Source organism: Ahaetulla prasina, chromosome 3, assembly GCF_028640845.1.
Source record: "Ahaetulla prasina isolate Xishuangbanna chromosome 3, ASM2864084v1, whole genome shotgun sequence".
NCBI lineage: Eukaryota > Metazoa > Chordata > Lepidosauria > Squamata > Colubridae > Ahaetulla > Ahaetulla prasina.
The window spans coordinates 116,786,613-116,799,974 of record NC_080541.1 but is presented as its reverse complement, the minus strand read 5'-3'; the positions used below and the strand labels follow the sequence as shown (position 1 = coordinate 116,799,974).

At 41.0% G+C, this 13,362-nt stretch overlaps 1 protein-coding gene across 2 annotated transcripts in view; it reads left to right on the top strand.

The window, feature by feature from the left end:
- The window catches only part of NOS1AP (nitric oxide synthase 1 adaptor protein), a 107,518-nt gene that overhangs the window by 8,667 nt on the left and 85,489 nt on the right, over positions 1-13,362 (top strand). For both annotated transcript variants that reach the window (XM_058175851.1, XM_058175852.1), the window contains exon 2: positions 5,296-5,367. In XM_058175851.1, the coding sequence (XP_058031834.1) occupies positions 5,296-5,367 (72 nt within the window). The remainder of the gene's footprint in view (positions 1-5,295; positions 5,368-13,362) is intronic.

Sequence of the window (13,362 nt, the reverse complement as noted above, 5' to 3'; positions counted from 1 at the left end):
TGAATTGAAAAATGCAACTTAAGTGAGTCTGACAGCAGGTTGACATAATAACTTTCCGTGGCCATGTGGCCAACATGGATATATGCCAAAGGTGCATGGAATGCTGTTACCTTCCCACTGAAGTGGTACCTATTAATCTACTTGCATTTTGTATGTTTTTGAACTGCGCGGTAGGCAGGAACTGGGGCAAGTAACTTGGGCTATTAGCTCTCCAGCTGACAAGCTCAGCATCTTTAACCACTGAGCCATCACAGTTAAGATATACAAGATATATACAAATGTACTATTAGCTGATAAATCAATGTTTAGTAGTTGTTTTCTTCAGGGAACAGGCACACAACTAGTGAAAATTGCTCCCAACCAGAGCCTAAACTAGGAACATAAAGCTGAGAACAAACTCCTAGAGCTTCCCAAACGGTTTACTTGTTCTTTCTAGGAGGTGCAATGCAGTCCAGAAGAAGAGAAACTACTCTGTTATTCTCACAGTCCATTTGTTTGTCTTGCTTATATTCCACTTCAGTTTATTACGCCACATCCAGCATAAAGACAGCATTGGAAAACAATGATGTGAAGAAATAGATTTAGGTGTCATCTGTAGATTAATAAGATTTAGCACCAAACCTGATGATGACACCCAGGAATTTTATGTAGATGTTAAACAAAACAGAGCCCAGAAGAGCCATGGTGGCACAGTGTTTAGAATGCAGTATTGCATTCTGCTGCTTACTGCTGGCTACCAGCAGTTGAGCAGTTTGACTCTCACTGGCTCAATAAAAATAAATCAGATATCATACACTTTCCTTGAAATAATGGTGCTTTCATTCCTTTCAGCCAGAAGTTATATTAAGAAGAAGAAAAAGATGAGATGGGCAAAGCATATGGCACTCTGAAGGGCCTGATGGGCGGGTGAAGAATGCCTGGCCTTATTGTTATTGCTCTCTAGCTTGAGACAGTGTGAAAACTTTGGAAGGTACCAGTAGTGGCTTTCAATTTAGTTTGCTACCAGTTCGCTTGTGTGCGCCCGCGCTACTTCTGCTCATGCGCAGAAGCGTCTGGGTGGGTGGAACCTCCTGCCACCACCGCTACCGGTTCACCCGATCCAGGGCGAACCGGTGGCAACCCACCACTGGAAGGTACTCTTATGCCCAAGATCTTTAGCCTTTTTATTGCTGACTAGTGAAGATGGGCCAAAGCACACAGAATCGTCAACTTCTCTTCATGGGGAGTAAGCTAACCACAGATTTACAGACTTTTTGTCCCTAATTTGGATCTGCCCAAAATTTCAAGAGAAAGTAATAAGTCATGTGAAGGGTCAAGCATTACACGTGGGGGAATGTATGCATCTGTCATTCGGGGATGGTTGCATAGGTGTTCCATTTATATTTCTGCAACTGTAACATTCTGGCCATGGAGCACTTAAACAGCAATCCACAAAATAGGAAGATCAACCAATCAGCACACAGGATCCACACCTTCACACCACACGTGATTTGAATTTGGTGAGTGTGCACAGTGGTCCATCTGCAGCCACCTACAACCTATATTTACCATCAACCCCTTTGCAGTGTAGATATGTGGCAATGGTTTCATGCAGTTGCGGGCAACTTTAAATCAGTCTTAATAAGTGCATTTCCTTAAGATAGCAAAGGATGTTTGTGGGAGTAATTTTTTCTGTACATGCAAATTCTAGCTGAAAATGTTACATAATAAATATCTGAAGACTTCATTCCGTATTTTGAACATTAGTTCATCAAGTAAAAGGTCTTTGTTTTTGTAAAATAATTTTGGTTGTGTGATTTCAATTTATAGACAGCAATTTTACTAAGTGGTTGTGATTGATGAAAGAGTTTTTTGAATAGGGAAAAATCTGATATAGACTTATTTCTTACAAGCCTTTAACTCCCCCCAGTCAGATGTTGGAGAGATGCTCTTTTTATCATCTTGGGGGAGGTGCCACTTTTATTAATGGCCTGTAGTTGAGCAGAGCTAAAAACTGCATTCCAGATATCTAAGCTGAAAACTTAAAACTTGAGCAGAGCAATAGTTTTTCCCATTAGTTTTATTCATATCAAGCCTCCCTTTCTGTGTTGTGAGCAGGATAGACACAGTATTAGAAAAAAAGAGAAGGGGGAAAAATTTCTCAGCTTGTCCCTTGCTGTTTTATCCTCATTCCTGTTTTCTGTTATCTTCTTATTTGAAATCCCCTGTTGAATTCACCCAAACACCCACTTCACTGTACCAAGTGCCCCCCAGACATTCTGCTTAGCTTACACTGTTAAGAAATCCTGTATTTTTTAAAAGTAAAATTATGCTTATCCAACTTTAATCGATCAAACGTCTTGAATGAGAAGTGAAACGTCTTCTTCTTACCCAAGGAAAAAATGCCCAGTTGCCTTTTGAAAAAGCACCTTTGAGACAGGAAAAGTAGGAATTTTTTTGGTGTTTAAATTGAAGATCAGGGTCATTGGATTTAAGAAGTTTTGCCAGTGCAATGGCAGACAAGGCTAAAGTTGAGAAGAAGAATATATAATTGTTTTCTTCCCATTTTACTGATTTTGCAGATTTAATATGGACGTATTTACCTATCATATTACTCCCCTTCAGGGCAAACCATACTATGCAGAGTGGAGAAAAAATAAATAAAGAATAGCTATGCACAGTTAAAGGCATGAGACTGGGAAAAAAGAAAACTAAGTTTAGCTTACCCAATACTATTCATTATATGTCTCCAAATATCTCCATTCTTGTAAACCATTCTTCCTTCTGTATATCGATGCAGATTTATGCACTGCCTTTTGTTTTTTAATCTTTCTTTTTCTTTTTTTAGAATCTCTATTCAGCATGACTTTTTAGTTTTCTCTTTTCTCCTGATTGATATATTCATCCTTCATATATTTGAGTCCAAGTCTTTCTCTTTACATAACCAAACTATTCCAAAATCCTTTTGCAGTTGTATATTCAACATATTATTTACTCTTGGTCAGATCCGTGTATCTGCCATTCTTCGTGGAAGAAGTGGGGAGGGGATTTGGAGTGTCTCATCTTTTCCTGAGTATCCAATTTCTTGCCTGATCCTCTTTGTATAAACTTCACCCTGATTTATAACTGTTGCCTGGTGCCAGGACTTATCTGTCTCTCAGAGAGGCTGATGCAATTCGTATTCACACCTGCAGGGGTTCCTAATTTCCTTTATCCTGAACTGAGGGACCCCAGAGCTTGCTTTAAGTTTTTGATTTGCTTTCATCCCTTTCAATAAAAGATTCCTTTTGAAATACAAAGTTCTCAAGAGGTCGTACCTTCTTGGAAGGGTGGGGAGAAGCTGGTCCTTACACACACTCTCTATTTCATTATGCACACATTTCTTAAGACTCCCATTCCTGTTGCATAGAATTTACTTTTATGTTTCTTCTGAGAAAGCCAACTCACAGTAGCAGAAGCAAGCTCTTACACAGTTATTTTCACTATTTCGACAAACTTTTGTTCTTCACAGTAGACTGTATGTTATAACTTCTTTTTTTACTAGCATTTCTGCTATTTAAAATATTTTGATACGTTTCCCCATGTTTATCTATTTGCTTTACTGTTTTACATTCTTTACCAAACTTTCAGTTGTTCATTTTCCTTATCCAAAATGGTCCTTGAGTCATTAATTTTCAGATTCATGCTTCAGATTGAGTTATACAGCCTGCTGACATTACAATATAAATGCTGTATTCAGGAGGCAATTTCCTATAGGCTGTAAAATAAGAGTTTTATGAAATATTAAACATAAAAGCATAATTTATAGCATAAATTTCTACATGTTGCAGCATATTTAAATATTTAAAAAGCCAGGGCGAATTCCTAACGTTTCAGAAGACAGACTCAAAATTCAGAAGGATCTTGACGGACTTGACCATTGAATCCAATCCAAGAAGATGCAGTTCAGTGGCAAGAAAAGTAAGGTCTGCACTTAGACAGGAAAAACCAAATGTCAAGTGTGAACTGCTTCTGAACAATTTGAACATTTATCGCTATTCAACTTGCCAATGAACTGGGGGGAGGGAAGGGTGAGAAAGAATGCAGACGATCCAAGAATAGAATGTATGAGCCAAGAATCTATCAAGGTCACTGATGGAGGTGTCTGACAAAGAAATGGACTGTTTTCAAAACAAAAGACTGATTCATAATTGGACAGTGTGATCATGATGGGTGGGAAGAAGGGAAACCAGTGTTTAACTACATAGCATTGCATGGAAAAACCTCAGAGCTGGTGTTAATTCTTCAGTGCTGAAATGGTATATCCAATAAAGTTTTAATTTTGGGATTTTAAAATGCCCGAGAGTGCCTACTTTTCTTGGGTCCGCTAGTCGGACAGTTGAGACCAAATGCACAGGTTTAGAATAGGTACTACCTGACTCAACAGTAGTGCCTATGACAAGCATCTAGGTGTTCTAGTATATCACCACTTAAGTATATGAGTCAGTAATTGCTGAACTGCCAAAAAAAAAGTCAATCCAATTTGAGGCTGAAGCAATTTGAGGAATTGTATTAAGATTAAAGAAGTGATAGCACTGCTCCATACTGCACTAGTGAGTCCATATTTGGAATACTACCTCCAGTTTTGGATATCACAAAATAAAAAAATATGCTGAGAACCTAGAGAATGCAGAGAAGAGCAACAAAAAAATGATAAGGGCTCTGGAGACGAATTGTATGAAGAACAGCTAAAGGAACTAGCAAAGGGTAGAAGCTAGCCAGAGGGCGATCCAACTGGGAAATAAGGAAGAATTTCCTGGTTGTGAAACAGTTTGCCTCCCAGAGTTTTGGTGCTCCATCACTGATGGTTTCCAAGAAAAGATTGGATAACCATTTGTCAAAAATGGTATGGAACACCTACCTTGGGCATTGGGTTGGACTAGAACACCTCAAGGGCCCTTTCTATTTTCTGTTATTCTAAATGCATGTTACAGCTTATTCAATAAATAGGTATCCCTCTCCCACCCCAACCTGTCTCTTTGCAGATACAATGAGAATGTAGATAAAATGGTGAAGTACCAGTGTCCAGAGCAAGCCACCTGTGCATAGTTGTATCACTGCACGAACCTTATCCTTACATACTTGTATCCAGATTTCAGGTACAATTATGCAACTTGGAAAGTTTGCAGTATGCATCTTCTTGTCCCCATCTTTACTCTACAAATACATGTGTCTGGAGGATGCTTGCCAAACAAATTTTAGCCATCCAGACCTGTTTAGAATACTTTGGTACTCTGATATTCTGCTCTAACCCTTCTATTCTTTCTCCTCCTCCAGTATATTGGCAGCTTAGATGTACCTCGGCCGAACAGCAGGGTAGAGATTGTGACTGCTATGAGACGCATCCGGGTAAGTCATGGCAATACTATTCTAGCTTGTTAATAGATCTTTGAAACATCTCAAAGAGAGATTGGATTACCCTATTCACTATCTCTGTCATTCAAATGTGTGCATTTTCATTGAAATACTGGCTATCTGTATTATTACCATTGCATTCTGAATATTCTTCATCCTGTAAATTCCTCCAAATCTGGTTGTTTCCACATGGTTGAAAAATCTAATGTGCTGAATTAACACTGGTGTGATCAGTTTTGAATGCCTTAGAGCAGGGGTGTCCAAACTTTTTTTGGTGAGGGCCAAATACAGAAAAATAAGCAAAGGCCTGGGCCACACCATTGAACGGGGGGGGGGGGTCTAAATTTTTTCGTACCAGTTCTGTGGGTGTGGCTTATTTTGGGGTGTGGCTTGGTGGTCATGTGACTGGTGGGCGTGGCTAACTGCTCATGTGACTGGGTGGGTATGGCTAACTGCTCATGTGACTGGGTGGGCATGGCTAACTGCTCATGTGACTGAGTGGATGTGGCTATGGGCATAGAACAGGGGTGTCCAAACTTGGTCTCTTTAAGACTTGTGGACTTCAACTCCCAGAGTCCCTCAGCCAGCAAAGCTGGCTGAGGAACTCTGGGAATTGAAGTGCACAAGTCTTAAAGAGACCAAGTTTGGACACCCCTGATCTTGGCTTTTGTTTTGTATTTGGTATGAACTTGAAACTCCCTTCGTTATTCCCTGCCCAAGGGGTGGAGGCGCAAGGAGCCTCGCCAGGCGGCCCGAGGAAGGTGAGGGTAGAACTGCTGGGGTCGGGCACAGCCAGCAGCCTCTTTCCCGCTCGCCGCCGCCTCCTCCCCTCCGTTATTCCCTGCCCAAGGGGTGGAGGCGCAAGGAGCCTCGCCAGGCGGCCCGAGGAAGGTGAGGGTAGAACTGCTGGGGTCGGGCACAGCCAGCAGCCTCTTTCCCGCTCGCCGCCGCCTCCTCCGCCCCCTCCCGTTATTCCCTGCCCAAGGGGTGGAGGCGCGAGGAGCCTCGCCAGGCGGCCCGAGGAAGGCGAGGGTAGAACTGCTGGGGTCGGGCACGGCCAGCAGCCTCTTTCCCGCTTGCCGCCGCCTCCTCCGCCCCCTCCCTTCGTTATTCCATGCCCAAGGGGTGGAGGCGCGAGGAGCCTCGCCAGGCGGCCCGAGGAAGGCGAGGGTAGAACTGCTGGGGTCGGGCACGGCCAGCAGCCTCTTTCCCGCTCGCCGCCGCCTCCTCCGCCCCCTCCCGTTATTCCCTGCCCAAGGGGTGGAGGCGCGAGGAGCCTCGCCAGGCGGCCTGAGGAAGGCGAGGGTAGAACTGCTGGGGTCGGGCACGGCCAGCAGCCTCTTTCCCGCTCGCCGCCTCCTCACCTGTTTCTCGATGGCTGTCACTGCCGCCACGCGTGTCCGACATGGGGAGGCGCGAGGAGCCTCACCAGGCGGCCCAAGGAAGGCGAGGGTAGAACTGCTGGGGTCGGGCACGGCCAGCAGCCTCTTTCCCGCTCGCCGCCTCCTCCGCCCCCTCCCTTCATTATTCCCCGCCCATGGGGAGGAGCCGTGAGCCTCGCAGCGAACCACCGGGCAAGCACCGGGAGGCGGCCGAAAAGGGCCATATTCAGTTATACTTTCAGAATTTGCTGCGGGCCAATAAAAACTGACGGCCCGCGGGCCGTAGTTTGGACACCCCTGCCTTAGAGGATTCATGTATTGTCAGTGGGCCTGTCACTCTTGCTCTTTGGATAGGTACATATGCATGCATGCACACGCACACACACACACACACACACACCAGACTTTCTTTAATCTCAGTCAGAGAGAATACCTCTTGAAAATCTGGAAGCACATTGCAGTTATCATTGGAAAGTCAGAGCCACACTGACTATTTTGCATGGCTTGTAAAGGTCAGTCAGTATTTGACAAACTGGGAGGAGGGGAATTGATGAAGAGTTGGGATTGTTGAGAGGGGACTTAGAAAACAACAGTTAAAGCAGTTGAATTGGCAGGGAAGGGATAATCATGGTTGTATCTTTACTGTGCCAATGGCAGCTCTGGCACAGGGCATTCTCCCCATTACCTACCTTTTGGCTAATCAGTGGTATAAGAGTGACAAAAGATCAGCCCTGGGCAAAATGAACTCCCTAGTCTGTAGATTAATGTAGGGCTCATGTCTATGCCATGTATAAAATGCATATTAATAATAGATTTAATTATTAATATGTCTTTGTTGGCATCATTGGTGGACAGGATTCATTACAAGGTAATCATAAGTTGGCTAGTCTCTGCCTGAAGGAGTTTACCATAAGAATTCAGGGCAGAGAGGAATAGGAGATGGGTAGAGGCATGAATCAGTAGGGGAAGATTATACATTGCTCCCACAGTTTGAGAAAACAGGTGTTGGGAGAAGCCTTAAAAGGGTTTTAATCTGTATTATAAGGAGGCCTAACAGATCTGCACTTCTACGTAGCGGTGGACTCCCATCAGTGTTGAAGAAAGGTTGCTTTGTTTGTTGTAAGACTGGAAGTTAAGTATTGTTACTGAGGATATTTGAGCTGCATAGATATATATTACTGGTATCTATATCTCCTCTGCTCTGTCATGTGCTTACGAAGAAAATAATAGAAATGCCACATATTTCTGTCTTAGTCAGTTGCTCTGAATTCCTTCTTGAGTTAAGAAAAGAAGGCCGAAAAGAAGGGGACTGATATCATAGAGCTAAAAGAATTAAAGCAGGAAATTTAATAACTTAATATTTTTAGCAAGGTCCTCTCAGCTACTACAGTATGGGTGTTACATTATGTGAAATGTTGTGTGGCAGATGGCAGGAAACAAGTAGTTGAATGCAGAACATATAGTCTATAAAGTCACCAATGAAAAAATAAAATAATCCAAGTACTGATATTAAGTTGACTATAATTTTTAAATCTTCCTGGATTTTCCTTCATTTTCCTTTAAAAATGGGAACATTTGTCCTTCTCCAGTCCTCTGACATTTCACCAGTGATCTCAAGATTTTTTAAAGATGGCACAATCAATCAAACCATTGTTTTAGTATTTTAGGATGAAATTAATCTAACCTAGGAAATGTAAACTAATTCAAAGGAAAAACATTTTTTAAGCCCAAGATATTGTATACATGTAACTACAATTAAGAACTACAGCATTCATAATTACTTTCCCCAATGTGTAGGAGGATTCTATTTCTTCAACTAGGAATTAATTTTTCTTTGAACTGATACATATTTCTAGCCTTTTATCATATGAATTTGGCCATTTGCTGTTCCAGTCCTTTGACTTTTTCTTCAAGAATTGCTTCAAACTTTCATTTGCTACCTATATAACTAGATTGTTTTAAGATAAAAAACAAATTAAGCCACTGGTTTTTGTGCTTGATTCTGCTGATCCATAAACATCACAGTGAAAGTTCACTTTCATGTTATTTCTGCTACTTTAAGTGTATATTCTGGTTCAAAATATGTGTCAACTGTCCAGTTGGCAAATCCAGAAAAAGGAACTTCTGGAACATTTATAAATTTTACTGAATGAACCATATTTGCATAGAAGAAGTGAAATTAGCTCTGGGTTTCCCATGCAAAAGCAAGTATAGTTAATTTTCCCTTTCCCTATGGGCCACCCACAGTCCAAAATGTTCACCAATCACTTCTGTTCATTTTGTTATGAGAAACAGCCAGCTATGCTGGAATATCAGCTCAGTGTGTCCTTGAAATGCCAACATGTGCTTATCCCAAGTGGGCCTTCATCAAATCTCAAAAAAGATGCTGCAGGAGCTCCTCCATAACAGACAGTGAAGAGAACAATAAACAAAGCGACATCATTCCATACGTTGCAGGAATATCGAAAAAGCTCAGAAGGATCTTCAGGCAACACAACATACGTCCACACTTCAAACCCAATAATATATATGTATAAGGTATAGGATCTCCTGCTTTAGCAGGGGGCTGGACTAGAAAACCTCCAAGGTCCCTGGCAGCTCTGTTCTGTTCTAAATATACTAAGGCTAAAGCTTGTCTACCCCAAAGATAAAACATCCAAGGATAAAACAAACTGAGCAATGTGGTATATGCAGTACAATGCAATGCAATGAGCCATGCGCAGATCTGTACATTGGGGAAACAAAGCAACCACTTCATAAACACATGGTAGAACATAGGAGAACAAACCAATGAGGACAAGATTCAACAGTCCATCTGCATTTAAAGACAAAGGCCACTCTTTTGAAGACAGCAAAGTCCACATTTTGGACAGAAAGGACTCCTGGTTTGAAAAAGGGATCAAAGAGGCCATCTATGTCAAAATTGAACAGTTCTCTCTCAACAGGGGGAAGAATACAACATCATCTATCTCCAGTCTACAATACAGTCCTTACAACAGTTCCAAGAAGACACTACACACATTTGCACTACTCAGATGACCCTGACAACACAGATAAACCTCCAGGTGGCCTCAACCACTCTCTAAAACATGGGTGTCAAAGTCGATCGTGGCATGTGATGTAGCACGACATATTGCAATGTTTTTTGCCTTTGCGGTGCTCAGGTGGGCGTGGCCTGCACATGATGCATCCAGCTCGCAGGCTGCCAGTTTGGCATGCCTGCTCTGAAAGAATGCAAATGACTAGCTGTCTGCAAGGAATATACCGTATTTTTCGGAGTATAAGATGCAGCTCAGTTTTTGGAGAGGAAAATAGGGGGGGGGGGAAATCTGGCTAGTGTCCTTAGTCTAGTCAGCTTCCGTACATTAGTTTGCTGGTTTTGAGCATGTGCGTGTGCTTTTTATTCCCTGCTTGGGGATAAAAACCAGCTTCTAAAGCACAGCTAAGAGGAAGCAGCAATGAGAAAAGCAGGCAAAGCACGGAGATCACTACACTCGCTAGCGCCTTGTTAGGGCTGAAAAAAAAAGCTTCTAAAGCACAGGTGAGAGTCAGAGGGAGCAGGCAAAGCTTGGAAGATTGCTTCATTTGCTAGTGGCTCCTTAGGGCTGAAAAAAGCTTCGAAAAAGCTATTTTTCAGCCTCTTTGCTGGGGGGATGGAAGTGCGTCTTATACTCCAAAAAATATGGTAAATCTTTCCATTCCCCACCATCCAGTCAGAGCTGAAGAAGATTCTTGGATGAGAAGTGAAACATCTTCAGAGAAAAACCAGAAAGTCCAGTTGCCTCTTGAAAAAGCACCTTTGGGGGGGTGTGTGTAATATTTTTTATTTAAAATGGGTATAAATAGTTACTGGAATTTGTTTTGCATATTTCAACAGGACAAATCTAAACATCGATGGAATTGTGAACATCTTTCTAGATAGTGTCCAGATCAGTAGGTTCCATATTTTGTAATCACACTTAGTTATTGTTACACTGGTTGTGGCATAAAACTTGAACTAAGATATTGTTTCAAGAATATATGTTTAATTAAAACTATACATTCCTATATGACTATTAATTTTTTTAAAAAAAGAAAATTCCCCAATATACTTCAGAGCAAATCAGGCAGGGCAATTATTCTGAATGACTGTTGGCATCATCCAATTATTGCTGTAATTGCCATCAACTATTTGTGGTGAAGGTATCACTATAGTGATCGCTGTGTGGCATTATGGGATATTTAAAGTTATCATTACTCAGTGTTGGAGAAATGGTACTAACTGTTGTTTGTATGCCTTGGCAATAATTTCTCCAATCCCCTGCCCAGCTTCCACAAGCCTTCCTATTTTTTTTTTGAAAGACTACACATAGGAAAGGACAATCAACTTTCCTGTTTGCTCTGCCCCTCAACTTAACCTTTATTATTCCTCCTAATGGAATTAGACAGGGAGAGAGGAGGGGAGAAGCAGACAAGCAAGTATTACCACAAGAACTTAATCAGAATAGAGCTGGAAGGGATCTTGGAGGTCTTCTAGTCCAATCCCCTGCTCAAGCAGGAGACCCTACATCATTATTTCTTACTGTAGCCAAGAAACTGCTTGGTTAGACCTATGTAGTCAGCAAAAGTTGAACTTGCACCAAGGTCATCTTTACTCTTTATTTTACTTTGTAATAACATTGAAAAATAAAGTTGGACCAGAAGGAAAAGTCCTTAGTGGATCATGCCCAGAACAGTGAGCTTAGGAAGGAATAAATCATATGATATCCATTCCGGAAGATTTTGCTAGCTATTAGATCTCTGCGGAAGAAAAACTCAAAACCAGCTTTAAGCATGTTCTCTATTTACAATATCAGAAGCAGCTTAGAAAATAAAATGGTGGGCATATGCAGGTCAGTATTTTGTTTCCTTTTTGGTATATTGGAGCTTTATGATTGACAGCACACTATGTCAAAGGTTTTGTGAAAATGCCTGTAATATGCTCTTGACATTTTTAATATATTCATTGTCTCAAAAAGGTTGGGCACCCCTGAGTGTGAGTAACTGAGAGCTATACCAGTATTCTCAGTTCAGTTTTCAGGAGAGCTCTTGGGACTTTCAGATGAAAAGTTGTTTCATCTGAAAGATGAAGAATTGTTTAGGCTTTCTCCCTGTTCCTTCAAGTCATTTGCTTGTTTGTCTCTACTGAAAACTGGAAAGGACAAGCTGATTTGATATTCTGCTCATGCTCTTTCACCTGCCTGATTTTTGCCAGTTGGAACACTTCCCAACTCCTCCTTTCCTGCTCTGCTTTATATTTCTCCCACCTCTCCTTGCTTTTCATGAAGAGTAGCAGCTGGGTGGGGGAGGGGAGTGGCTTTGGCATTTGTCTGGAATGCTTGGAATTGCTGTATGTTGTGACCTTTCACCTTTCCCTGTGTTTAGGATTTTGTGATCTGCTGCCAAGATGCTCCACACAGTGTTTGAGAATTAACTTGAATTCTATTTGCTAACCCCATTCTACCAAAACACTAAACATTAATGCAGTTCTGTTCTCCTGATGATATGTCTTATGCTCTTATCCTTTCATTTTATTTTGGTCTGAAATCTGTCCTAGATTCATTGTGTGCTCACAACAATGAAGCAGTGAGATGAAGGGTTGAAATATAAACTTTATATTTAGTTTAGCAGCATATACATTATAGCAAACTATGGTATGGATGGCCTCAAGATTTGCACAAATACAAACAATGTTAATGAAAGGCCTCAACCATAGAATGCTGAAGTATTCAAGAATGATTACTGATGTTACAAGATTGCCCAGATGTCAACTGATAACCAGAAACTCTGTTTTGCTAAAATTTAATCTGACACACACACACCCCCATCCCAAATCCTCATAGCTTCCAGGCCCCAGAGGATTTTGTTGCACAGTCATTATAAGTAGAAATAAAACACACAAAAACCAATCCTGGTAAAAGATTTTTTAAAAAATCTCAAGTGTGTTTTACTACTGAAATGCTCCACATTTTTTCCTGTTTATCCCTCTTTCACCTTTTACTTTCCTTGGGAAAGTGGGTTTTGAAAAATCAATGAAGGTAGTACAGAGAGTATGTACCAGTGTTTCTAATCTTTGGCTGTTTGAAAATGTATGGACTTTTCCCAGTCAACTTTAGCTTTCCCACTTTGGAATTGTTGACAAGAAAATTACATATAAACATAACATTTTTATTGGTGTAAAAGTTCAAAAAAGAACTTAATAAATATGCTTTTAAAATTTATATAATCCTGCGCTAAAATTATGCATACGCTACTTCATGTCATATCAGTTGAATGTGAGATACTATAAATAACGTTATTTCAACAGAATAATAATAATACTAGCAATAATAGAAACCACAACACACTTGAATCAGACTCCTAAAATACTTTTCATGATGATTTGGCCTGAAAAGGCAGAGTAAAAGTTAGAAGAAAGTCAAAAGGCAATTTCTCCATTCTCTGTCTTTTAAAATAACATGAATTCTAAAATAAAAGAAATAGCTTAGGATGGAAAGGGCAATTGCCTTATACATTGTAAGCCGCCCTGAGTCTTCGGAGAAGGGCGGGGTATAAATGTAAACAAAAATAAATAAATAAATAAATAAAT